General features: G+C 34.9%; 3 protein-coding genes across 4 annotated transcripts in view; 2 read left to right on the plus strand and 1 right to left on the minus strand.

Annotated features, from left to right (window-relative positions):
• Positions 1-9,668, plus strand: part of Tak1 (TGF-beta activated kinase 1) — a 76,892-nt gene extending 67,224 nt beyond the window's left edge. For both annotated transcript variants that reach the window (XM_089631077.1, XM_089631083.1), the window contains 3 exons: positions 3,649-3,854; positions 5,280-5,393; positions 6,485-9,668. In XM_089631077.1, coding sequence (XP_089487203.1) covers positions 3,649-3,854; positions 5,280-5,393; positions 6,485-6,601 — 437 coding nt within the window. In that variant the 3' untranslated portion in view covers positions 6,602-9,668. The remainder of the gene's footprint in view (positions 1-3,648; positions 3,855-5,279; positions 5,394-6,484) is intronic.
• A 3,298-nt stretch (positions 9,669-12,966) lies between these two features.
• LOC149426466 (solute carrier family 41 member 1-like) lies at positions 12,967-22,072 on the minus strand. Its single transcript, XM_089631201.1, has one exon. It carries the CDS (start codon positions 21,641-21,643, stop codon positions 20,285-20,287), a length of 1,359 nt encoding a protein of 452 aa, XP_089487327.1. The 5' UTR covers positions 21,644-22,072; the 3' UTR covers positions 12,967-20,284.
• Positions 22,073-23,711: 1,639 nt separating this feature from the next.
• Pgant5 (polypeptide N-acetylgalactosaminyltransferase 5) overlaps positions 23,712-26,741 on the plus strand; it is a 29,092-nt gene continuing 26,062 nt past the window's right edge. The window contains exons 1-3 of the mRNA XM_089631092.1: positions 23,712-23,848; positions 24,147-24,469; positions 24,804-25,017. Coding sequence (XP_089487218.1) covers positions 24,317-24,469; positions 24,804-25,017 — 367 coding nt within the window. The 5' untranslated portion in view covers positions 23,712-23,848; positions 24,147-24,316. The remainder of the gene's footprint in view (positions 23,849-24,146; positions 24,470-24,803; positions 25,018-26,741) is intronic.

Consider the following 26,741-nt stretch of genomic DNA (forward strand, 5'->3'; position numbering starts at 1 on the left):
TTTCTACAGTGAGTGAATTGTGGATCAACTATCCGCATTGATGTGCTTTTATCCATTATCCAATTCTAGAATTGAACAATGTATCCGCGTCATTGAAACAAATCTTCACATCCAATATTTCGTAAATACGCACAATGTGTCCTCGCCAAAATGACGTAAATTATTGGAATGCCCAAAGAGATTTGGGAAAGAATGATTTTACGAGGTGACGAGGCGCCGCGGCGGTGTGGAATTATTTTTGGTTCGGACGACCTCCTCTCCCGCGCAGTCTCCTCGAGCAAGCAGCAAACAAACCTCCCCCAGCTCGACCATGTCAGCATTCAGCATGTGCTGCATGTGCTGCATGTGTGATGAGTGACCACGGAAGCACTACCACCAAGCTGCGATGACGGATGTGAAATCTCGACAGGCAGCAGAATCGTATCTGCAAACATAAACAACGCACCGGTGAATGTGTACACTCCACCTCCACTGTAAACTGTACTGTACACAGTCTCCGCAGGCGCCTCTCCCGAATATTTCTTATTGCGGAAACTGTCTGTTGCTACGAATATACCATATACCCCACTAGCTCGGTATAAGTTTAACAGATTTACGACTTACGATCGAGATTACAAAAAATAAACTTTCGTTTCTAAGTTTATTTAGGATTGTGAATTTTTCGAATAATGATTTTCCTCCACGCCAAAAATATTTATAGCTCTGTCTCGTTGTTCATTAGACTTATTTAGTTTTATCGCAAAACTTTTATCTAGAATTCTCGTAGCCTCATCCATACATTTGAATGACATGACACAACCTCAACAATATTTTAAAAAGATTTCTTTATTTTGTTCACCTTGTAAAATAATCATGAACGTCAGCTTTAGCTGTGATATGGATATGGATGATTCGGTGTACAAACTACAAACTTATTTTGAATACATCCTTGAACGATTGTTTATTCATACTTTACCTTCATAATTACCTCTCAATCCAGAAAAAAAAACACCATGGTTAAGTCGTCGTCATACACATTTTATCAACAAATTTCTTTATTCCAAATGCTTAATGGTTTTTTCTTGTTCTTCGATCGTTATTGTTGCTGACAAAAATGTTGTCGCAAAAATTAAGTCGTCTTCATAAACATTTTATCAACAAATTTCTTTATTCCAAATGCTTAATGGTTTTTTCTTGTTCTTCAATCGTTATTGTTGCTGACAAAAAATGTTGTAACCTCGCCAAATATTAAACACATGACTATGATTATTCACGATTTTTTTCTGGAAACTCATTTGTTTCTTAAAAAAACAAGGATTTTATTATTATGTATGTACTACTGTAATTATATCGGCTGCTCAACCTCATATCTGCTCTTCAAAATACTTAGTCAATTTTGTTTTTATAACGTAACCAGCTTACCACCAGAAATTTGTGTTGAAAAAGTCTGTAGTACAGGGTTTTCCAATAAGAGGTGTTATTTTGATATTCAATCGTAAAAGATCAATGATTTCGTTGCTTGTGTGGCACGTAGCGCCGTCTTTTTGAAAGTAAACGTTCTCCAGATCAATACCATCTAATTCCGGCCATAAAAAATCATTAATAATCTCTCGATAGCGCAATCCATCCACCGTAACTGTTGCTCCAGCCTCATTTTCGAAAAAGTAAGGTCCAATGACTTCGCCGGACCTTAAACCGTACCAAACAGTCACACGTTGAGGATAGAGAGGCTTTTCAACAATAACTTTTGGGTTTTCCGAGCCCCAGATGCCACAATTTTGCTTGTCGACGAAGCTACCGAGGTGGAAATGGGCCTCATCACTCAAGATGATTTGCATTTGATTCACTCAAGTGAATTTTAATAATTTCAATGCGTTGTTGAAGCGTGTATCGTTCCATTTTTACTAATGGCGTAGTTTCTACTTGTCAAATGTCAAAAAATGACAGCTTCAAAAGTAACATCTACCGAAATAGCGGGCTATTCAAAATAACACCCCTTATTGGAAAACCTGTATATGAAGTTCTTACTTTGAACTTACTTCTCTTATTTCTTGACAGTGAAATTGGCTATTTCGTTCACAATGAAAATGTCGTTGCTAGCTGAAAATAGTATAAAAAAATCTCAAATTGGAAAGCTGTGCAAATTTAGTTTTTTTAAATCAAGAGTCCCAACCGTCTGGAGCCAGTAGGACCATAGCATCCCCTATTGGGGTGTGATGTGAGGCATCAAAACAAAACTGTGGGGAGGGGAAGGAGATGGGGAAGAGGAAGGTGGAGAAGTATATGATACCAGGGAACCCTTCGAGAGTTTTTGCTTTTTGTCATGACAACAATTAAATCAACTAAGAATGTACACTAAGGAAAGCGTTTTTAACTAATTTTCGCCATTTTTCTACACGGGTAGACAGAGAGGATAGAACGCCAAACAACTGTCTTTGGACACACCGCTTGCTTCATTTGCGTCCATATATAGGAACTATTCTGTTATACCTACTATATTTTGTCATCACCTTAAAAATTATTTTATTCACTTTATCGTGCAATTTCTTCATGGAATGTCCCCAAGTCTTCTTCCATCCACTTGTGCGTCATAATTCCCCTGATACTGCTGATGAAATCTAGTCTAATTGATTCATAGAATAACTACTAGTAGTCATAGAGCCAAACAATCTTGTAGTACAGTCAGTTTTCTGAATTATTTATTATTCAGTTTTTATTTTTTAAAACGCCATTTTGTTTTTTTTTTTTTACATTTGGACACCGTTTCATCTTTCCGTCAAATTTTGAACAGCTGAAATGCATTACAACTTGGCAGTTGTGCTTTTCCGCTGATCACAATTTGTTCAAATGCTGAAACGGACCGGGGATCGTATTTTACGAGGACCTTTCAAATGTCAAAAAAGAAACAAAATGGCGCTGATTGGCCATTTGATGGCAATATTTTATTATACGTTTTTAATTTCTGTGAAACACCCCAATATTAGGTTTAACCTGTTAAAAGCCATGGCAGAATATCTTCAGAATACCCACCCTCGATTGCCAGCCGAAAATACGCGGAAATACTTGAAAATTAACATGATGAGTTTTGGTCAAATATTGAAATTGAAACTACGATTTTTATTTTTTTGCGATTGTCTTCTGTTTACCGGGTAATGTTAACATATTTCATGTTTTCATCGTTTCGCCAAAATAGTCAACTTTATAAAAAAAAAAAAAAATTAATCCTCCATTCAGGGGACAACTATCAATAAAAATTATGTAAATATATAACCTTTAATGAAAAAAATAATCAGGAGGTGAAATTATAACCATGATACTCATTCGAAAATTCTAATATTTACATTTTAGAAACGCTTTTGAAAGAAAATGAATTTCGACATTTACAGATAAAATGTTTTCTAAGTAGTCAGAAAGGAGGTTACATTCATGATATAAAAAATAGAATCCACTGTTATTAGCGCAAGCGATTCTGGTTTTGTTGTCTACGCCGTTTTCAAAGCGTAATGGTTAAAAATGCAAAGCAAAAAATTCCAGCACAAATTATATTAAAATGGTCACCAATGACCTAACGGCAAATTCAGTCATAAAAAATGATTCACCGGTGCATGATCGGCGTTCGATTCGTTAAGTCTGTTGCAATTGTATTCTAATCTCCAGTGTTTCTTCCAGGTAACAGCAGCCAGTCCGGAGTGGGCGGCGGAGACCCCCCCTCGGGGCGGTCCCCCCCCCCGGAGCAGGGGGCGCAGGACCCTGCCCTAGACTCCATGCACATGATGCTGGACCCGCATCTGCGGCCTGTCACCCCTGACCTCTCTAACGACACTTCGCTGAGGATTTTCGAGGAGCACAAGCAGCTGGCACAGGAGTACCTCAAGGTAAGTCATTTGCAATAATCAGACACATTTGTATTGGGTAAATCGATTGCTCCGACCGATTCACCGTGTTGCCGATACCTTCCCACCTTGGCGGGAAGATGGCTCAGATATCTGGGGAGTCATGTTATGGGTACCAGGGTTCATTGTCAATGACAATTGATGAACTTATATTTTTTATTATGGGGTTTGGGCTACTGTCAAAGGAGTAACATGTAAATTAGGATAATGGGCATATGGCTTGTGTAAGAAGCCTTCGGACTGTCTCCAATGGGCATATGGCTTGATTGCTTGTGTAAGAAGCCTTCGGACTGTCTCCAATGGGCATATGGCTTGATTGCTTGTGTAAGAAGCCTTCGGACTGTCTCCAATGGGCATATGGCTTGATTGCTTGTGTAAGAAGCCTTCGGACTGTCTCCAATGGGCATATGGCTTGATTGCTTGTGTAAGAAGCCTTCGGACTGTCTCCAATGGGCATATGGCTTGATTGCTTGTGTAAGAAGCCTTCGGACTGTCTCCAATGGGCATATGGCTTGATTGCTTGTGTAAGAAGCCTTCGGACTGTCTCCAATGGGCATATGGCTTGATTGCTTGTGTAAGAAGCCTTCGGACTGTCTCCAATGGGCATATGGCTTGATTGCTTGTGTAAGAAGCCTTCGGACTGTCTCCAATGGGCATATGGCTTGATTGCTTGTGTAAGAAGCCTTCGGACTGTCTCCAATGGGCATATGGCTTGATTGCTTGTGTAAGAAGCCTTCGGACTGTCTCCAATGGGCATATGGCTTGATTGCTTGTGTAAGAAGCCTTCGGACTGTCTCCAATGGGCATATGGCTTGATTGCTTGTGTAAGAAGCCTTCGGACTGTCTCCAATGGGCATATGGCTTGATTGCTTGTGTAAGAAGCCTTCGGACTGTCTCCAATGGGCATATGGCTTGATTGCTTGTGTAAGAAGCCTTCGGACTGTCTCCAATGGGCATATGGCTTGATTGCTTGTGTAAGAAGCCTTCGGACTGTCTCCAATGGGCATATGGCTTGATTGCTTGTGTAAGAAGCCTTCGGACTGTCTCCAATGGGCATATGGCTTGATTGCTTGTGTAAGAAGCCTTCGGACTATTTCCAATGAGCATATGGCTTGATTGCTGGTTTAAGAAGCCTTCGGACTATTTCCAATGAGCATATGGCTTGAGTGCTTGTGTAAGAAGCCTTCGGACTGTCTCCAACGGGCATATGACTTGAGTGCTTATGTAAGAAGCCTTCGGACTGCCTCTAAATTGATAATAATAACATTGCTTCTTACTTCACAGTTCATAGAGTTGAAGGTCACAAGCTAAATACAATTATTTTATGAACAAACACTACCGGATTTTAACTGCTTTATAATAGTGTATGTATTATGTATACATTTTCAGTATGTATTTTTTTTCTAGGTTCAAACTGAACTTGCCTACTTATCGAGGTACCGTTCAGAGCTCATTGACCAACACATTGATGAAGAAGCCCTGAGACAAAAACGGGAAGCGATGCAGCTAGAAGACGAGAAGGTACAGTATCTTTTAATTTATTCATGAATCCGTTCAAAGAAAAAATTACTGTAAACGCCAGAAGAAACAACATAGTTAAAGCTACAACCCGGAAAAGAAACTTTATTATAAAGAGTACAAGTAAAAATATAATAAAAATTTTGATTATTTAATTTTTTCAATCTCTGGGACAATATCTTCCGGTGGTATCAAAATAAAAAATCTCAAATATATTTCTATTAAAAATAAGCATTTGTTACTTAATCACCCTATACAAGTAATCACAGTTTATACATTTGAAATTGCTCTCCTGAAAAGTTGTTGATTTAGATTTATACTCTTTTTGCTTAGCATGATAGATATTTGAGTCTCAAAAAGAGTCTAGTTTAAAATAATAGTACCTATACATTTGCGAACCAAAACTCGAACTGAGTCATGAATTACGGGAAAAGAAAGAAGCAACCGCAAGCAGCGTTTCGCGCCATTTACGGTTGCTTCGTTTCTTCCCCATAAGTTGAGGTTCAGTTCGGCAGTTCAGATCGCGTGTGTATACTTAGCATTAGGCAGTGAATGATTCTGTGCCATCCTATTTAACTGATGAGGTATAGTCATACCCAAAACTAACTTATGCTCAAGACGTCCAAGGCCTATTATGCATCTAATACACTGATTTATCAGAACTTGTACAGCATTTAACATACATACTACGCAGGATCACAGATGTGCAACTGTCATTAACTGTCAACTAAAATTTAAACCTTGTCTTGTCTTAGACCGTGAATAAAATTATCCAATAATGATAATATCAACCCCTAAAAGATGGTAAAATTTAGTAAATATATCAAAGCCAAATATAAAATGAAAATTATATTTGAAATAAAAGACAGTCTCTATAATACTATGCTTCTACAATATTAACTTTTAAACTTTGGAATTTTCAAGGACAGTAACGAAATATATTAAAAACTTGTAAAACCTAGCTCTATATACTGCACACTGCAGTGCACTTCAAGGTAGTCATAATTTCTCTGGACTGCAAATGTAGCCAGCCGCATAATAGGGGTTAATAGATGCTTTGTGTGTATTGATTCTATATTTCACTTGTCTTCCAGGATTCCTTAGTGAAACTCTACTGGAGCTTAAAAAAACAATTAGAATTAATGGGAGCCAGTCCCTTACAACTTGACGACGACTGGGTCCTGATCCCAGACGAGTCACCGCATGACTGAAGCCTCACGGAGCAGCAAATGGCTCCCAATCTAATCTGTGATGAGACCAGGATGCAAAGTGTTCCCTTATCGCATTGTGTCTTCCCGAGGGACTAATTGAAAGTGTTCAACGTGATGTACTGTTTCCATTGAAAATACCTGTCATCTAAACATCACATCTTCCACTTTGAAAATGATAAAAAAAAATTATTGAATGTATGTTTACTAATTATATTCTATACACCGTGTTATAACTAACATCATAAATTAAAGCCATTCTTCATTATAATATGGAATTCATGTAAAAAAATTGTGCTTGATATTATATTGATAAAAATAAATAAATATTAAAGGACGTTAGAGACACGGGCAAGCAAGAAGGTCATGTGAACATAGTGTCAATTCTCAACATAATTGTTATAACATATACAATTTACACCTGAAAAAGTTAGATTTCTGAAAATAATAATTTTCATTGTTGGAAGATTACTAATGGCAAGTGCCCATTATGCTCACAGACAATTTCTGTATATTGTATATTGCAAAATTATTAACAAATAAACATTATATTATAAGAATAACATTCTCAGATTGCTCGACAGTACTAGTATCCCATCTACCCTAAATATCGCTCTTGAGCAGTAACACACGTAGATCATTCCATATTCTAGTTGGTTTCGGATAAAATTTTAATTATTTTTCACTTTTAATGCCATCTCTGTCCGTAATGGTTAATAATGTACGCCATGATCACATGAACAAATTTGCTTGAATATGTCTTTTCTACGATGTCCTTAAATATTTCGCACCATCACTAAACCTGTTTAATTGGATGTGATTCAATAGAAAGAAAGAAAAAATCAATCATTTGAGATTTTTTAATAACTAAAATTAGATATGATTTGTTGGAAGAAAAAAATCATTATTTTTAACAACTCGTCTGGGGGGTTTTAACATTTTTTTAAAGATAAAATTACCTAATATTCTGTATGCTATTTAAGTGGTAGGTAGAACTAACAAAAGTGCAATGTTTTATCAGTGCACAAACATGAATTACCTTGTTCATTCAGATTCTATTTTTATATGTAAATTAAGCAGAAGTGTTAGACCTGTGATCCTAAAGCCCATATTAAAGCAATGATAACAAAGTTAAGTAGACCTGTGCATTTTTCCAATTGACCTGATTACAATGAATTGCATTCTGTATGATAAAAATATTTTAGTTAATTAATTGTGGAAGAAATATGAGGGTTAGGGATCATGGTCAATTGATAATTTTCTTTGTAAATAGAACCTTATTTTTTTCTTGGAATCCTTTCAAAGTAATCAAATAAAATGATGTTTTTATCAGATAATCTTTTACTCAACGCACTAGGCATAAAGACCTAGTACATTGACACTATTCGTAAATATATTACATAACAAACTTGCCAATTTCTCACCTACGTAGTTTAGCAAGGGAATATACAAATAATATCGACACTTTTAACAACAAATTCGATGTTTAAAACACACCTATACAAATCTTTCAAGTCGAAATATTATTTCTGAAAATGTTTAGATTATAATATTTTTTTAGTTTTATCGAATTGTAAACCATATGAAACCATTGTTTACTACTAACCTTTGAATAAAAAAATGTGACCATATGCACCCAATGTAAAAGCCCCATGGGCATGTAAAAGAGTAATAAAATAACTAGCGTTAAACCTGCCAATTTAACATCACTATTGATTCATGATTATCATTTAAATAGCTCTGTGCTGATAAAATATGATTACTTGTTTGTTTATATAATAGTTTTAATAACATGTAATGTTTGTGAGATTTGTATAATGTAGTATAAGTTATTATGAATTTATCTAGCCTTTAATATTGAGTTAAATTAGTTTTAATTTACATCACAACTTATGGACATTCATTGTACCTTTTGTAATTGTGTAATATATGTATTTATGTTTGTTTTAAATTAAACTAAAAGTAGGACTTTAAAGATGCCTTAACCCCTGCTTTTCTGCGGGTTATGTTAAATCACAAGTAGAATGTCATTCCATCACATGGGTTTATTTAAACATTTGACTAAGTTGACATTGAAACAGGTTTTTTTCTAGCTTCAAATAGGGCTCATCTTTTAGTTGTTAGGAGTAAATAAGAAATTAGACCATATTTTCCAAACTATTGGATATACTGCAGGTGTGCGTCAATGATTGCTATCAAACGCCAACAGAATTTTGTTTGCACAATTAACATAAACCTTTTATGTTATCAGTGAAATTATTTACAAACCGTTTACTGTTTTATCACATGTATTTCTTAAGAAAGATTTAATTTAAGGAAAACATAGTTTTTACTAATATATTTTATTTAGTAAGATTTAAATGATGTCACTATTGTTGGTGTCATTCCAACCATATTATCATCATTGTAAGTTCAATACCGCAGAAGAAGAACCATTTTCCAAAATGTTCAGGAGGGAAAAAAACCTTGCGATTTCGTCAATAAAAAAGATAAATCAATCTAACTGCAGTTTATTTTGTGTTCCTGTTTTATTCGAAAATATATTTTTTTTGCTATTGATTGCGTTATTAGTTGTGGCACGTACGCAATATTATCATATGATCATTTATATTGGAACTAGGGATATACTCGGTCTTGCTTGCATCTTTTTGACGATTCGTTTGCAATATTAACTTTAAACTTAGTGCAAAGAATCTATTGGTCAATTTCTAAATTTGAATGCGACGTGTGTCGTTAAGCTGAAAGTGCCAAAAAAAATAACTATTAACTTATTGACTCCTACGCAATATATTGAACTTACATAAACGATATATATTTTCACAAAAAACTTGTAAGGATAAACTGCCTCAGTTAAAATAATAGTTAAACAATTATACCACCAAACAATACCCTTTTCAGGTATGAAAAAATATATAATACCATGTTTAATATTGCGGTGATTGGAGTTTAGATCTAAAATCTTTAAATGAATTATGTACATAGATACATAAAAACTAAATTTTCACATCTAAATTGTCATCGTTATCACTGTTTTACATAGGTTCATAATAAAATGTTAAGGCCCTGTTTATGATTACATATTGTGTTTTTAATAAATGCATTTAAAAATAATTATTTTCATTATTTAGGTATGCATTTTAGGTTTTATTGGAAGTCGAATGTCTTAATTTATTTGAAATAATATTATATATTTTGTGATAAAGGATGATGAGAAAAACATCACCAGATACATTCAATTTCAGAGCTTCAAGTAGTTCATAGAATTAAATGGATCCTTTTTAAACTGGGAGACTGCAGACACAACCCGAGGCCTTATACAGTCAACACTGGCAACAGTGGAAGAATGGTGTGAAGAAACAGGACTGTCAGTCAACCCAGACAAGACAGAACTAGTAATCTTTACGCGTAAAAGGAAACTAGAAGGATGGAGCGATCCAACCTTCTATGGAAAGGAATTAGAACCCTCTGACACGGTTAAGTACCTCGGAGTCATCATAGATGCCAAACTGAGCTGGAAAAACCAGGTGGAAACTGTAGGCAGAAAGGCCTGTGCTCTGATGTGGGCAACTAGGCGAATCTGCGGCAGAACGTGGGGTCTCAAACCTAAAATGATGCAATGGCTTTACACAGCCGTTGTCTGGTGGAGGAGAACAACACTGAAAACAGTGATGGTCACACTCAATCACATACAGGGACTTGCATGCAGAAGGATCACAGGAGCCATGAGAACCACTCCAATACTAGCCATGGGAGTGCTGCTGAACCTACCCCCACTAAACATAGAAATAGAGGGGGCGGCGATGGCGGCAGCCTACAGGTTACATTGCAATGGCCAATGGAGAGGAGAGTTGCCCAGAAACAGTCACACGGAGATAGGAATAAGACTGAGGGCAATTAGTCCGACGGCTGGGATGAAGCAGGACGGCAAGCAAGCCGAATACTTCTTCGGACAGCTGTTTAAAGTGACGTACCCCACAAGGGAGGAATGGGACACGGTCCCAGGTCCAAACTCCAAACAGGAACTAATCTGGTTCACAGACGGGTCCAAGATGGAGGAAGGAACAGGGGCCGGGGTCTGTCTACAGGGATCTAAGAGGGAACTCAGTATACCTCTAGGAATGCACTGCACTGTGTTTCAAGCTGAGATGAAAGCCATCTTAGCCTGCGCACAGGAGAATATGAGTATCGGGTACAGAAATAAGAACATAAACATATGTTCGGATAGCCAGGCGGGCTTAATGGCACTGGAAAGTAACCGATGCGACTCCAGACTGGTGATGGAATGCAGGACTATCCTTATAGAACTGGCGACCATCAATAAAGTAACCCTGCTCTGGGTACCAGGACATAAAGGTATTGAGGGCAACGAGCGGGCTGACGAACTAGCAAGGAAAGGGGCGAAAGCACCACTTGCGGGATCTGAGCCGGCCGTAGGAGTAGCAGCTTGCCACACCAAACTACATATCAAGAGGTGGGTCGAATCCCAACACTGGAAGGAATGGAAGAAGGCACCCGGAATGAGGCAATCTAAAGTACTCATAAACGGACCGGACCCTAACCGAACCAGGCAACTACTCGATATGGACAGAAACTCACTGAGGGAACTAGTAGGACTATTAACGGGACACTGCCATCTCAGGAGACACATGCAACTGTTGGGAGTGGAAAACACCAACATCTGTAGGAAATGTGAAGAGGAGGAAGAGACTCCAATTCACCTATGGTGCCAATGTCCCGCTCTGCTGGGAATAAGGCTCAGATACCTGGGAAGACACAGTGTGGAACCAGAAGACATCGCCACATATCCAATGACAGCCCTGGTGAACTTCATAAAAGGGACCGGGTTACTGGCAAGAGAATGAGGTAAAATGGGAGATAGTACAATGGGCCTATGGCCTAAGTGCTGGCGGGGAACGTAAGTAAACCGCCTCCGACTAAAAAAAAAAAAAAAAACTGGGAGACTGCTGATCTAAATGGTATTACAAAGATAAAATCTCACGCTTTATATTCAAAGCAAGAAATCAATTTTACCACAGAAGTATTAAAGTATACACCGTTATGAAACCAAAGGTTCCGACTGCAATTCGAAAAATAATTATGAGTGTTTGCAATTTTTTTTATTGTTTGTTTTTATAAAAAATAACTAAAAGTTGAGGTGATAGTAACGTTTGAAATACATTTTTTCTAATAAAATGTAATATTTTTTTTTTTTTTCGCTGTCTGTAATTTTAGTTTAAAAAAACGTAAGGTGAGCCATTTAAAAAAAGGGTATTTCATTACCTTTCAAAAACAGATTTTAGTTTTCGGATACAATCAGAAATATTTCATCTATTGGGATTTAATTGCAAAGCGGAAATAATCCCAAGCTTCTGACAGAATATGCCAGAGGCCTGAGTGGATAATTTACAAAATATGAATATATTGACATCTATCAGGTTATTATTAATATTTGCGTAGTTCTATGATACAGTACAAGCTTTTCGTTTGTTAGTATTGAAGTTCCAAAGCAATGTCCATTCAGTTGAAGATGAATTCAGGGAGGTCTACCAATTTAATATCCATTTGCCGGCTTGTGTTTCCACCCTCCACAATACGGGTCTCTTCAAGTACCAGGTTCACTTCTGCTTTTCCTAAGAAAGTCCTTCCACTTAGCATTCCCGAAGATGGCACTTAGCATGTTAATATAAAAAAAAATATTATTTTTTTGGTAAACTAATGTTTAAGACAAGATTTTTTATGCATAGCACAAAGGGTAACAATTATTTTTATAAGCAATAATTATTAGCCTGAAACACTCATCCACATTGAAAAAACCTCCTGATAAAAGAAATCGAAAGGACACGGGTTCAAGTCCCGTTGGCGTCATGTATCTTTTATCAGGAGGTTTTTTCAATCTGGATGAGTGTTTCAGGCTAATAATTATTGCTTATAAAAATAATAAAAAAATGATATGCTAGCACAACTTTTTTCTTATGTTTTCGTTTGACAAACATATCTGTGTCGCACAATGATTTATTATTGTGTACTGAACTTGTATGTTATTGTTTGCTGAATATTTTAAAGTAAAATGCCAATCCTATATACTCAAGCGATTTTTGGCATATTATGCCAAGTTTGCAAAAACATTCTGAGTGATCAATTGCCATTATGAACCTAAAAATATGGGAAAAATGGTGAAATCTAGATGGATTGATTGGCTTTAAACCGCAGTAAGCAATTTCATATTAATATATTGAGAAATGATATTAATTAAATAATATGGTAAATGACACCAGTAGCTCGAGTGGTAAAACCATCTGAATTTCCATATTATTAGCAAAAGTTGATTACGTTGACATTTGAATGGTCAAAACACATTCACTCGTCAGGCACACGTTTTCAAATGTTGTGTTGTCTATTTGATTACATAAGACTCTGAAAGTGTTATTTATGAGCAGATGTTTGCAAGATAAGTGCTTTCGGAGTACTCAAATAATAAAAAACATTGATAAAACAAATTTTATTAATAAAATAGCACCATAATTTTACAATATATAAATATTTTTTTCATGAATCCAAAAGAATATTTAATTCGTTGATTATCCAAAATTACATTTTTTTAAACAATTATGTAGTACAAATTCGACATGGACCATACTTATTACAACTTCCTTATCATTTACAATTTACAAATTTAATACATACTATCTTTAGTTACATTCATATAAGAACAATAAACAGGATGGTGCATAAATCACAAAAACAAAAATGAAACACAACACCTGAAGAGAAAATTTTATAAAATTTCGAATTCGTATTTCGAAATTATGAAACAAATCAACATGTCTTAGGACGGGTTGTTTCGTAGAATTTGAACAATTCATTGAATTTCAAAATTGATTTTCAAGTTCTATGAAGGTTTTATTCAAGTTCTGTTATTATATCATTATTGGCCAGTTGTATCACAAAACTGAAATGATGAAAGAATTTGAATAGAACCTTCACAAAACTTGAAAATCGACTTTGAAATTTGATGAATTGTTCAAATTCTGTGAAACAAACCGCCCTATGAGAGAATATTGACGAAAACATTGAAATCCAAAACATGTTCCGATTATAAGATGCAACTCAACGCACATTACTCGGCGGTTAAAAATGACAGTTAAATATGCAACCCAACTATTCATTTCGTAATTTTTTAAATTTTCAAAATTCATTTAAAATCAAAAAATTGCATTCATGAATTGTGATGCGCCACCCTTTAATATACAACCGTGCAAAAACAAAAGGTCATATTTATCCCACATTTATGCCAACTTTTATGACATTTTTTTTTCTAATATTGTTTTTACTAAATGGATTAACTAAAAATCCTCTTTAGTATTAAGAATTGTTAATCACTTTAAAATAAATGTAAACATGTCATCAATTAACAAGCAATTAAAAGTATCAAGTAAAATATTTTAAATGTGGGTTATTGCACTTCTGTCTTCTCACAGTTGATATTATAATAACATTTTATTCAAAGAACTTGAAAAATAAACACGATATACAAGTAGTGCAATTTATATTCTATACTGGCATTTAAGTTTTCCAGGTCTCTTTTCCTGCCCCTCCAACATATTTTTCTAATACGTCATCACTTGTGACTTCCAGAAAAGCGTTTTAACCCTGTGAATTCATTAAAGCTAATGTTTCAAAACACTTTTTTATTTTCTCATTTCCTAAAACAGCAGGGCTTTTATTACATTATCATTTAGATTTACACAACTAAATGTACTGACAAATCAATATTCAACTAGGCCATTGACATTACTAAAATAATAATGTTGCAGTGATCAGACACCTTACAAAATAGAGTATTTTGAGTTTTTTTTTTTTATTCGCAAAGAAAATTACGATAATGAAGGTATTTTTGAAAAAAATAATATGTTTTCTTTAACAATTTATAATATGCCATTTTCTGCCAAAACGATATGTTTATTTTTATATGTGAATTCAGAGACGTTGACGTTACGCCGGGAAACGTTGGTTAGAGCAGTCTTACCCAACAGTTTCTATGTCATAATGATGTTGTAGCCAGTCGGAATCGTTTCTGAATGTGCAGATTTTTAAAATCAATATTAAAATTACACATTTTTAGTACAATGATCTGAATCAGAAAAATAAACTTTAAAGACGGGTTGTTTCACAGCATTTGAACAATTCATCAAATTTCAAAGTTGATTTTCAAGTTCTGTCAAGGTTCTATTAAAGTTCTGTAAATATTTCAGTTTTGTGAAACAACTGGCCAATAATAATATAATAACAGAACTTGAATAGAAACTTCACAGATCTTGAAAATCGACTTTGAAATTTGGTGAATTGTTCAAATTCTATGAAACATCCCGTCCTAAATCTTGCACATCTTGCAAATACCCCATTATATACAGGCCACCGCAGAAAGATTGCCCACCTAAATTAAATAAATAAATAATAATAAAATCAGAAAGTAATCACCTAATCAGAAAGTACGTAAAACAAAAAATATATATATTTTAGAGATAAGTAGTTCCTGATTTCATCAGTCAATCTCTGCCTGCTGGCACTATATAAATTTTGGATCAAAATCGAAGATTAAGTTAAGAAAAGTATTTACATTTACTAAAAATATAAAAATTGCTATTATTCATAGTAAAATAAAGCAAAAAATGATGGGCGGATAATGTTGAGAAAATACATTTTTATTCGGAGAGCAAATGATAGCAAAAGAAATATTAATACATAACCTACAATCTAATTCATTCTAAATTAATCTGGTGGAATATAATTTTATAGGAAAACATGTGTTATTAAGATTTTACACGTAAATAAAATTAAACATGATACATGTACTTAATAAATCACATGATTAAAATATGGCCAGTTTAATAATATAAATTGCTTTCATCGATTGACCCAAAGATCACAACTGTAGATTAGTAAAATCGCTGACTCCAGTTAAAAAGTATGTAAATGAAAACATATTTATTTAAATTTGAGTTTTAAAAATATATATGAGTAAAACATTCCAACATTATGTATTATCTCTGAGTGACACTATCAGAAAACAAATTAATTTAATTTAAGCTTCAAAGATTCTGTTCACTGAGAAGGAATTTTTAAAACAAATAAACTTTGAAAGGGAACTAATGATATTTGCAGCTCGACACACTTCTCTTTGCGGGCTGAACCGTTTTTAAATACATCTATTTGAATTTTGCTTTTGTTTTCCGTTATGAATTAATTTAAATCTTGGAAGCGGAAATTAACTCACTTCCCGACATTCAGTCGAGCTGCAACTCAGCAGATAGACTCGTTGTCGATGACAAAATTCCGAATGAACTTTTAATCAATCATTTCGCATTTTTCTAAAATCGGCTACTAGCCGGAAAAGACTCTGAAAGTTGAAAATAGTGTGTTATATTGTCAAAAAACTTATAACTGTTATTGAATTTATTTTACCGTCGATTCTATTGCATGTATTCTTAATTTTAAAGCAGAAATTTGATTGTCTGAAGGCGCTATGAAATTTGCACAGATTTCAACTCAACTCATTTCCGTAAGCTACGCAGTATATATGTATACGTTAATTTTAATAGGACATACAAAAGGATGACCGAACTAGTTTAATTTGAATATACAGCATAGCGTGTATATTATAATAGCAAGGCACTTAGTGTTTAATTTAATAATTTGTTTTTGAAATGGATTTCTTCGTTGTGAACAGAATAATTTGGTCGTGATTTATTTTGGGTGTATTATGCCGTGTTGCACTGCCTGCTTCTGTTGCAAACGTTTCGGTGTTACAGTGTCCATCATCGGGGCAGATGTGTAATTGAAGATAGTGGAGAATATGTATGTAGCGCAACACGGAATCGTATATACATGGCATACACTTCGCCGTAATCTTCAATTACACATCTGCACTGATATTGGATACCGTAATGCTGTCCCGTAGTGTAAAACATAAGGTAGCTCAACACGGGATGATAAAAGTAAAAAATTTTCTCAATCAAAGTTAAGTTTGAAAGTCAGAAAATATGTACGCATATTTCCCGTGACTTAAATAGTTGTTCCCGCTAGTAATTAAGTTGAAATCAAGTTTGGTTTTTTTTAAATTGGGTGCATGAGGCGGAATTCGGCATCTTTACCATATATATTTCTCCGTGAACAAATTATAGATAAATTATTATCATGTTTATGATAGTTAACTTATGATTGTATTCTTCAAACAGTTTTGGCAACAATTTACTCTAAATGTTGATAAATAAATTTTAATTAAAAATATTAAGTAGGTAGCTAATTCAATAAATTTATGTTTATTATAAAATATACGTTTTTAACATATACTTATGCAGCTCTCCTTTGCCAAAACAAACAATAAAATTTATGAAAATATATTGGAAAAAAAGGCGCTACCTTTTTAATTGCAATTTTTTTTCTTGACAATGTTAGAAATTTGATTGAACAATCTTAATGATTCAAAAAACATTTGAAATAATCTTAGATGAATTAAAAAGGAAGATAGGTTACTGAGACAACGCGCGTGGTTACACTGAACAGTCCAGTGGAAAAACTGGTGATTTACTGCATTTAGTATCGCACATAAGTTCGTTGGCTAGACAAGCTGCCACCGGCTGCCATAAACGCGTCGCTCTAGGTTCTTTTCTGCGAAAAAAATGCCTTCCTGTGCTTTTGAGATGCGCACAAATCATTCTCGAGCAAAAACCAAATCTGATGGGAGTTTCTTTCCATTAGCACATATCACAAAATTACAGAAACAGCGAATGCAGAAACACATAAGAGAATGAAGCACAATCAGTTTGAAGGACAGACAGTACGTCGTATTGTACTATACTGCTCGCTCGTTTCTTCATAAAAGCGGCCCACTGACAGGCGAGCACGTGCGCGGCGGGCAGTCTGAGCATGAAGTTGATACAAAAATGCTTGCCTGTGACGTTATGCTTGCCGCGGACCCGTACACATACTCTTTGAGTGGATCTCTTTCTAAGGCGTTCCATTCATTTAGCTTTATATGATATTATTCGTAGCCATTTCATTCATTCACACAAATTCGTTGCGGATATTCTTTTCTCATGCATTTCGTTATTCAATTTCAATCTGGAAACAGAAACGTAACATTTTTTTGTTCGATTAGTATGAACGTAACGCGTCTTTGTATTTATATCAAATGATACAAGTATTTTTTTAGTCTGGAAATCTGAGAAATTTCCCCAATCAATGAAAGTATTGGTATTAGTACATAAAGCAGGCACTAATAAAAGTACGGCAAGATTTAATTTTAAAAATCATTACATAAAAAAAATTTCAATCAATTTAAAATCATATGTAACAGTCAACATGTAAATTATGATGTAGTAAAATTGGCATATCATCTTGGTATCACAGAGTTCAATTTTATAACAATTAAGCAATGTATTTTAAATAAAATAATAATAAGTAACATCAAAAGAAAAACTAAAGGCTGTTCAAATAATCAATATTTCATTATACAATATAGATTCATCGTGTACAATATAGGGTGCCCATAAAGTTCAAATAATCAATATTTCATTATACAATATAGATTGATTGTGTACAATATAGGGTGCCCATAAAGTTCCCATTTTTTAATGAAAACAGTGTAATTTATGTGAATTGATTTTAAAGACAGTGAACACAGAGTGTGTGGCGGTAGTAATTTCGCAAAATCGAAGGAACTAAGCCTTTAGAATTAACATAGAAAAAATAAATTATACTAGTAGTTCTGTGAACAGCAGACCTCGCGTCCAAATAAGTGTGCTTCTAATTTTCTCTTTAACCTTCCAGCGGGCGCGTTGAGAAATTTCCCTTGAGCGGGCGCTTGTCGTAAATTTTACGTCATCAAGTTTTCTCCATGTAAGTGGTGTTTTCTTTATACAAACGTTAGGGAATTTCTTTAAGGATATGAAAAATCATAATAGGCAGTACTTTAAAAAAATATATATGACTTTCTTAAAAAAAACGAAGCAACACTCTAAACATGTTAATATTTCAAAACAAAATATTTTATCGACCTATTTAGTCGATCAATATTCTCATCCTTACAATTGTTTTTTTTTTGTATTAGGCAATTCACCCTAAAGAGAGTGCTATGTGACTACAAACCACCTCAACTGAAGAATGGTTCTTGCATGTAAAGGACTGGCAACGGCAACACTTCATTGATGCGGAGGATCTTTTCTTATCCAGTGCACATAACCGACAAACACCGCATTTTGGAAAGCTTCTGTTTTATTCTTCTGTTATCGGTTCAACTGCCCTACCGTAATTCACTTTGAGAAAAGCATTTATATCTTGCGGTAAATGTTTGACATTTGATTTGACTCTAGCATAGCTCGAAGCCCGATGCTTACAACTAAGTCGCAAGAGTGGGGGAAGCGATAAGGCGCGTTTGTCGTAAATTTTACGACAGCGCGCCCGCTGGAAGGTTAATAAATCGAAAACCATAATATCCTCTGAAATCATAAAATTTCTTAGTAGGTAGTACCTACCTACTTAATACAAGCCATAAATATTTTATGGAACTTTTTTTTATTTAAAATAAGGAACTATACAATTTTTCCAAAGAAACATCACTATATCAATGATTATTTTTAAAAATTTCTTCCACGATCATGCGAACTCTGGTGGGATAAAAAGTAGTATCCAACAAGGCTACAATCTTAAAGCAGGACCGGAATGTGACAAACAAAATTATAGACAGATGAAATGACAAATGGTTGAGTTAAAACAGGACTTCGCCACACTCAGTCAATTGACACAGCGGAGGGTATAGTAGTAGTAATTTGTTAAATTAAAGTAAATTAACTCTTTAAAATGAATACAGAAGAGTAATTATATGATGAATACACTCAGGGAAGCAGGTCTTCAATGAACAATTTCTTTAAAGGTTTTTATTTAAATAGATAGGAACTTTATGGGCATATATAAAATAAATGGAGTAAAAACAACGAAGTATGTATATGGCTAAATAAAAAAAGTGTAGTAAGTAATGTTGAATATATAAATCATTTCATGTTCGTGGTTTCTGAAATAATTTCTCAATTTTATAACCATAAGGCACTATTGAAATATCTTGGGAAAGTTAACATGAATTATTTATTACAACAACCAAAATACGTAAAATAATAAAATCTAGTTTAATTTGTAATAGTTATAGAATAGACTAGGAATGATTTTTTTTGGTTTACCTTTATATGAACCTTCATCGAACGACTTTCTTATATTATTAAAAAATTCCCAAAATCAAATGTGAATTCGAAGAAATTAATCTATACCACATACTACATTCATAAAGATGGTATAATAATAATTATGAAGGCAATCGGAAAATAATAGAAAAAAGATGGTTAACCTTCTAGTGAGGTCAATTACACTAATGGCTAATGGTTTTTTTGCTCAAGGTTGCTGGCCCAATTGAATTACCAAGTAATTGGCGGGATACGCGGACAACTAAAAAAATAATTACATATAAAATTAAGTAGCATTGTTTTAAAGAAGTTTCATTCGGATATCGACATTTTGTTTAAGTACCAACTTAATTATATTGGGAATTTTAGAACACAGACACAAAACAAACTATATCATTTAAAATAAATAATACAAGACACGAGATTTAAGTTATTGCAATGTTTTTCGAAACAATCAATCTCCAAGATCACTATCTCTATCACCAATTACGTACAACAGTTGGAAAGCTAAACCCAGGAATGCAGTCCCCAGGAGATCTCCCAAAGCTGTTAGGTAAGGGATGGCTGAGTTATCAGGATCTATTCCCCACTTCCACATCCACAGAACAAGGTAATGGCTAATAGTGAGCAGTAACAATACTTGCGTTATTGCCGCACACATGTAAACCATTATAAAGACGGGAGTCAGGGAAGTATGCCCCGCCTGCAGGTAGCTGATGGTGTACGTGAATATCAGGTGTCCGGGCACCACCATCAGGAGCAGGAGCTTGGTAGTTTTACCCAGAACGGGGCCCACCACGCCCCCCGTGTGGAGACAAGTGGATAAACGAGACGCGTGCACGGCAGCCATGTTCCCTCCCACGCCATTAATAACTAACTGGAAAACAGCAATACCCTTATAACTAGACACGGTATAGTCCAGTATCAAACCCCCCACACTGCTTATGACCATAGCAGATATAACGGGAGACCATCCCTCATCCAACACTTGCTTCGTAAAATGATTCTTGGCAGCGGCATAACCGCACACGGGAACTATGATGGCTCCGGCAACTATAATTAAGCCCGGAAAGACCACATTATTACCCAAGTTCTTGTACAACAGTGATGCAATCCAAGATAGCAAAGCCAGAGTTGTCAGATCTCCCAGACTTGCGGCTATGGGGGTGGCAACATTATCAGGATTAATGTTCATCTTCTGAGACAAAACTATAACCAGGATCATGATGCATCCAAGTACAAAGCTGGCCACAGAGGCTGTGAGGACACTGGAGGCGCACAGCAGCATGGCGTGGTGGATATCAAACTCCCCCTCGGGCACCCAGCCCATCACCACGGCGGCCATTGCTGCTAGAAACCCAACAAGAACACCTTGGCACTGAATCAAACACAAATTGCCAATAATCAAAGGCGACATACTGGAATCTAAATGGCCCATGTGGGCGTGGGTGGACAGCCGAGATGCCAAGGTCATCTCCAGGTTTCCCTTTAGCCCGAGGAGAGCCGGAACGAGGATGTAAACTTCAGAGACTTGCAGGAATACTGGCCAATGTTGCACCGTATCTAACAGTAGACTTGCAGCAACCATTCCGAATCCCGCCAGCAGAAATGGAATGAACATTTGTACTGCCACAATCCACAAAGTTTCTCCGCTATCACTAACATCCCGTCCCTTTAAATTATTATTCAGTAAATGATTTCGATCACTATCCGAAGAATCGGTTTCACCTTTTCTTTCGGCGTCTTGAGGCATTGTAACTGTAGAACTTTTCAATCTATGATGCATATTCCCAAAACAATCTGTACTGGGCATTTACTCTCCTGACTAGGAGTAACGGCGGTAGCACGTAATTGTACACTGCTATTAACACTAAATGTTAAGAACTACCTGAATATAGTATGTTAAAAATAACATCATTGGTGGCACCTCGGAACTATTAATAGTCAATTGATGTCGACAAAAAATTTATTATTATCTCAAACAGGTTTAACTTAGCACACGTACGTATACGTAAGTAAATGTTATCAAATATTATATTTGTTTTCGACGTCAAAACACAACTTTATTTCTTGATAATCATTAAATTTAACACAAAGTTTAGTTATTTTTTGGGGACTTTCGAAATATAAAAGTCTGTTCTCAGCCAAATCGTGACTATCGGGAGCTCTAAAGCCTCTACAATAATACTACTGATAAAATTGCACGATGCGCACACACAAAAAATAACTACCGCGCTTCAAATTAAATACACACAGCTGACAGGTTGATTGCTGACCATAGATTGCCATAGATAAAGTTCATTGTGTTGCTGACAGGTCACCAATAGATAAACTAACAGTGTGGATCATAAATAAACTACTGTGTGGATTATTATAGTTCAATCATATGGTTGATTTATGGTTCAATCCAGCGATGGTCACAATCGATGAATAATCGATCTTTTTAACAATCGAAATATTTCGATTCATTGTCATGGACAAATCGATTATGTCGAAAATCATTGAAACCACAGCCGTCAGGTCATTGGTTAGAATTAATCGATATCAAATTAATTTATAATATACATGTATCCAATAATTTATGTATCCAATACGTCTGTCTCGACACAGGTATATCCTAGTGAGACAGACATGGAAAAAACTCCTGTAAAAACTTTTTATATTGATAATAAATAAAACAATTCCCAAATCATTGGGAATATTTGGACTCGGGTTGCTTGACAAAAGAGGTAATCTTTCCACGGGTACATTATATTACGTACTACCTAATATGATTTGAAATGCATTTTGAATTACGCAATTATTTTTTGGTAATTGTGTTATGTTATAGTGGTAATGTTAGGTATTAGACATTAGCTGTTTAATTATAAAATTATCTAGCAACCGAAGAAGCTAAGAGTATGTGAACAATTCATTCATTTTTAGTTATGATTTACGACGTGCGTTATTTTAGAGTGTGTATGGTGAATACTAGATTCTTTTGATGTTTCGATCCTGCCCATCACTAGTTCATTCATTGAGCCCAGTTAAATAACATAAATACTTTTAAAGTCACCATTGAAAAGTTTACACGTCACCCAAAAAATACTTACTTGGATCAGCATTATTCGATAAAAAGCTATGAAAAATTTCAGACATCTTTAATTAGAAAATGACAATTTTACTCGGTCACTGTAGTTTTATTTATATAAAGGAGGTTCTGGGAAGGAAAATGTATGAGTGGTTGGTGAAGGATCTGAGGGTTAGTCCAGGAGTAAAATATGTATGATTCCATCCTACCCACTGCGGTGCAAGGCGATGAGTCGAGAAATAATCTGACTGGAGAGGTGAAAGGGTCTCCCTCGGCCTTTTCACGGCCTCTCACTTGCGACCCACCTCGCATTGGTGGGCGACGCATCCACTGACTGAACAAAACTCATCCTCCATGAACCAGGACGCCTCTGCTAAGTCATTTAAAAGTTTTTTTTGTAGAAAGACTATTGAAATACTGTTTTTTTTTGCTTTTCGCTCTAAATTGGTATTCTAGTGAACGTCAGGCAGAGGATAAAAAAGGTGTAAAAGGTAAACCCCTACTGCCACAGCATGGGCATAGCATCGGTCATGCATGTGTTAACCAACCATAAAGAGTTGGGTCCCATTGTAATATTTCCACTTTTTGTTTACCAAACATTCTGACTGTGTTGTCAGTATGATGTTTAATTTGAATCCAGTACTGTAGAAAAAATGACAAATTTATTGGTTTATTTATGAATGACGTAGTGTACCTACTTTATTTTCGTCACTAGTTTTCTTACCGGATAGCAACATTTCCATTTGCCAGCATTTCTTGCAATATCTTCGGCCTTCAGTGGACTTGATAAAATAGAGACAGATATATACGGCAAAGTGCATCGAGAAGAGTACGGCACGAGAAACAAATGAGAAAGTTTTTCAACATACTCGTTTGACGTATGAATTTTGCTTCGATGGCTGCTTTTGCAGGAGCTGCATTTATACGACGTGTAATAGATTAAGACAGGTGAATGTAAATTGCTTAATTGCTTTTCTGTATATGAATGAATTACAATTTATTGATTTAAATTTGATACAGTTTTGCTTAACTTGCTTTGTAAATGTTTAGTGTGACGCTAAACCACTTTTTGCCCTACCTGTTCCATTAAACCTGTAAATTTATGATTTTGAATTTAAATTGACAGTTTTTTGTACGAAATTCAGTCTGTGGTTTGGTTTTATCGTTAATATTAACTTGGTTGAAGTCGAAACATACCTTTTACACTTGTAACTTTGATTAAATATTTTTTAATGTCTTGTTTCAGGAGCATTTTGTATTTTTCTAATACCTGTTAGTCATATTTTTTATCAATATGACATCCAAACGGTAACCTCCGTGTTTGCTTAGCTGTGTACAGTTGTGTTTTAATTCAAGTGATTTGTCGTCTTCATGATAGTCTGTTCTATCTAACAGTGTCGGCTATAAATATATAAAATGTTTCGAAGTAAAATAAGGATCCACACATGTCGTATCATCCTTCTGACATCGCTAGTATGGCTGATGATAGATGTAGTCTTGCTCATGTTCTACGCAGACTGCCTCGGCTCCTGGGACTGTGGAAAGAAGCCTGGAGAGTATGATGTGCTGGTAAGATAACACAACCATTTCTTGAAATGTTTTCTTTATTCAAGTAGTTGTTTAATTTTGTATTATTCTTTTCTTTTGTTCTTTCATATAACAATTGGCTGCTTGTATGTTTCACACGGCCACAAGACATCGGTTGCTATGAAAAATATAAGCACCATTAGAATTTTTATTTTATCCAAGCCATGACTTGTAAAGTCACATAATATAAGCGCCGACCTATGGCTACTCATTGACAGATAGCTAAGTTGAGGTTTCAAAAAAAGAAAGTGTTTAATTAATCTTTCTGTGTCATATTTTGATGCTTTCTTGTGTCATATAAACTCTTACTTGGCAGGTGCAAGCAAGCCATATGAAATCCGATGATGAAAACGACCTAAAGTTCCACAACAGTAACGGGAAAAGAGACTCTCTGGAGCATGGGAAGAAAACAAAAGAGCATAGTGATGAAAGAACCATCCACTACATGGGGCTTTACCCCCCCTCAAGACTGAAGAAATGGGACCCCGCACCAGTGGTTACTGAACACTCTGGCTTAGCAGGAGAGATGGGTAAGCCATCATTTGTATTTGTTCATGTTCATTTTCTCTCTTTAATTTTATTACATTTGTTTATATTGATTTTCTCTCTTATTTTAACCCATATTATATTTACTGGCTATTTTCATTTAGCCCGATATGATTAAAAAATTTTGCCAATACAAATTTTTTCACTTTTGCCTGTTCTTGGTGGCTCTCATCCATCTGAAGCCGGCAGTTCTCTTCAAATCGTGGGCTAATCTCGTCTGTCCAATACATCAGAATTAACGTTTTTTTAATTGACTTTTGCCAATCTAAAGTTTTTGCCCACAAAAGAAAAGTAAGGCTTTTAACCTTTAGTGTGCCTACAAAAGAGTGAGGAATCCACCGTGGATTCGCTAGTACTTCACCACACTTGTCCCGGTTTTATTGTATTTTGTAACATAATGGCACACTAAAATATTTTTTATTCGCCGTGCAAGGAAATAAAGTACCATAATATTGTTCTGCACTCTCGTTTCGTCACGTGCAAATATAATAATTTTTATCTTTGAATTTTTATATTTGTGAAAGTGAAAAATATTTCCGATTTTCAAAGTCGTAGTGTATTTATTTACAAGACAGCCTCATATAATTTATTTTTTATTGTGAAGATCACTTATTTAGCTTTATGGAAAATAAAGAAAAAAAATATATATTTATTATAACATTGGAGAGAGAAAAACATTTATTTTATCTTATATATATCTTGATTATAAGTAGTATTCTAGGGAAAGTACACAAGAGATGCATATATTTTTTACAAATATAAACATCTGGTAAGATGGTACAATTTACAAAAACATTCTTTTGCAAAAAAAGTTAATATAATTATTTATTTTCAAACGCCATATAATGGCTTTTACAATACAGTGATAATCGAATTACAAGCGTGCAGTGGTAAACAGGATAATAATAGCAATAAATTAAAGAACAATTATGTGTAAACAAAAACACTATTGCAAGTGATGTATATTAATATAAGTGCAGTAATGTTAATTAAAGTAAATTATTAAAAAAATATTGTAAGATGGCGTACGGCGAGCAATTGGTGTTTTATTCGTCGCACACTAAGAGGGGTTCTAGGCCGGGCGAGCAAGGCATTCCAAGGGTTAAGTCACAATTGCTTTTTTTTTTAATTTTTCATGGAACCTGTCTATATTTACGCATTATTTTTTTTAAATAAACAAGTCAAGTTCAATACTCTCAAGGTTTTAGCATTAATTTGAATCACTCTAAACGTGCCTTGCTTTTGTGGGTGTTTCATTAATGAAGCATTTAAGATGTCCGCCAGCATTAGAAAGTATTGAGTTTGTGACAGTTGCAGCAACCGTCCCAATCCTTGGACCATAAACCAATTTATTGGAGATTAAAAGATAATTGTGCATCTCTAGCCGAATGGGTGTGCATTCTGTGCATGCAACAGTGATTGTACATAATAGCTAAACATGCAACTATCAACTACAATGTGTTGACACACTTTGCTGCCTGCACATCTAGATAATAGTCACTATTGCGAGTGCCATGAAGATGTGAAATAAATCATGTATTTTTCTCAACATTTTAGTGGAGATTACAATTTCGGAATTCAGTACATCAAAATTGAAACAACAAATATTATTTCTTTTTAAATACATGTATTTGAATTTCGATTTTGTTTTCTTAATTGAATGAATAAATAAATTAAATGAAATCTTGGATGTGGAAATTAACCCACT

Source organism: Hesperophylax consimilis, chromosome 1 (assembly GCF_061612785.1).
Source record: "Hesperophylax consimilis isolate HC1 chromosome 1, BYU_Hcon_1.0, whole genome shotgun sequence".
In the NCBI taxonomy this organism is placed as follows: domain Eukaryota; kingdom Metazoa; phylum Arthropoda; class Insecta; order Trichoptera; family Limnephilidae; genus Hesperophylax; species Hesperophylax consimilis.

Excerpts from the sequence above, each read along its gene's own strand:
- LOC149426466 (XM_089631201.1), bottom strand. The coding sequence starts at position 21,643 with ATGCCCAGTACAGATTGTTTTGGGAATATGCATCATAGATTGAAAAGT.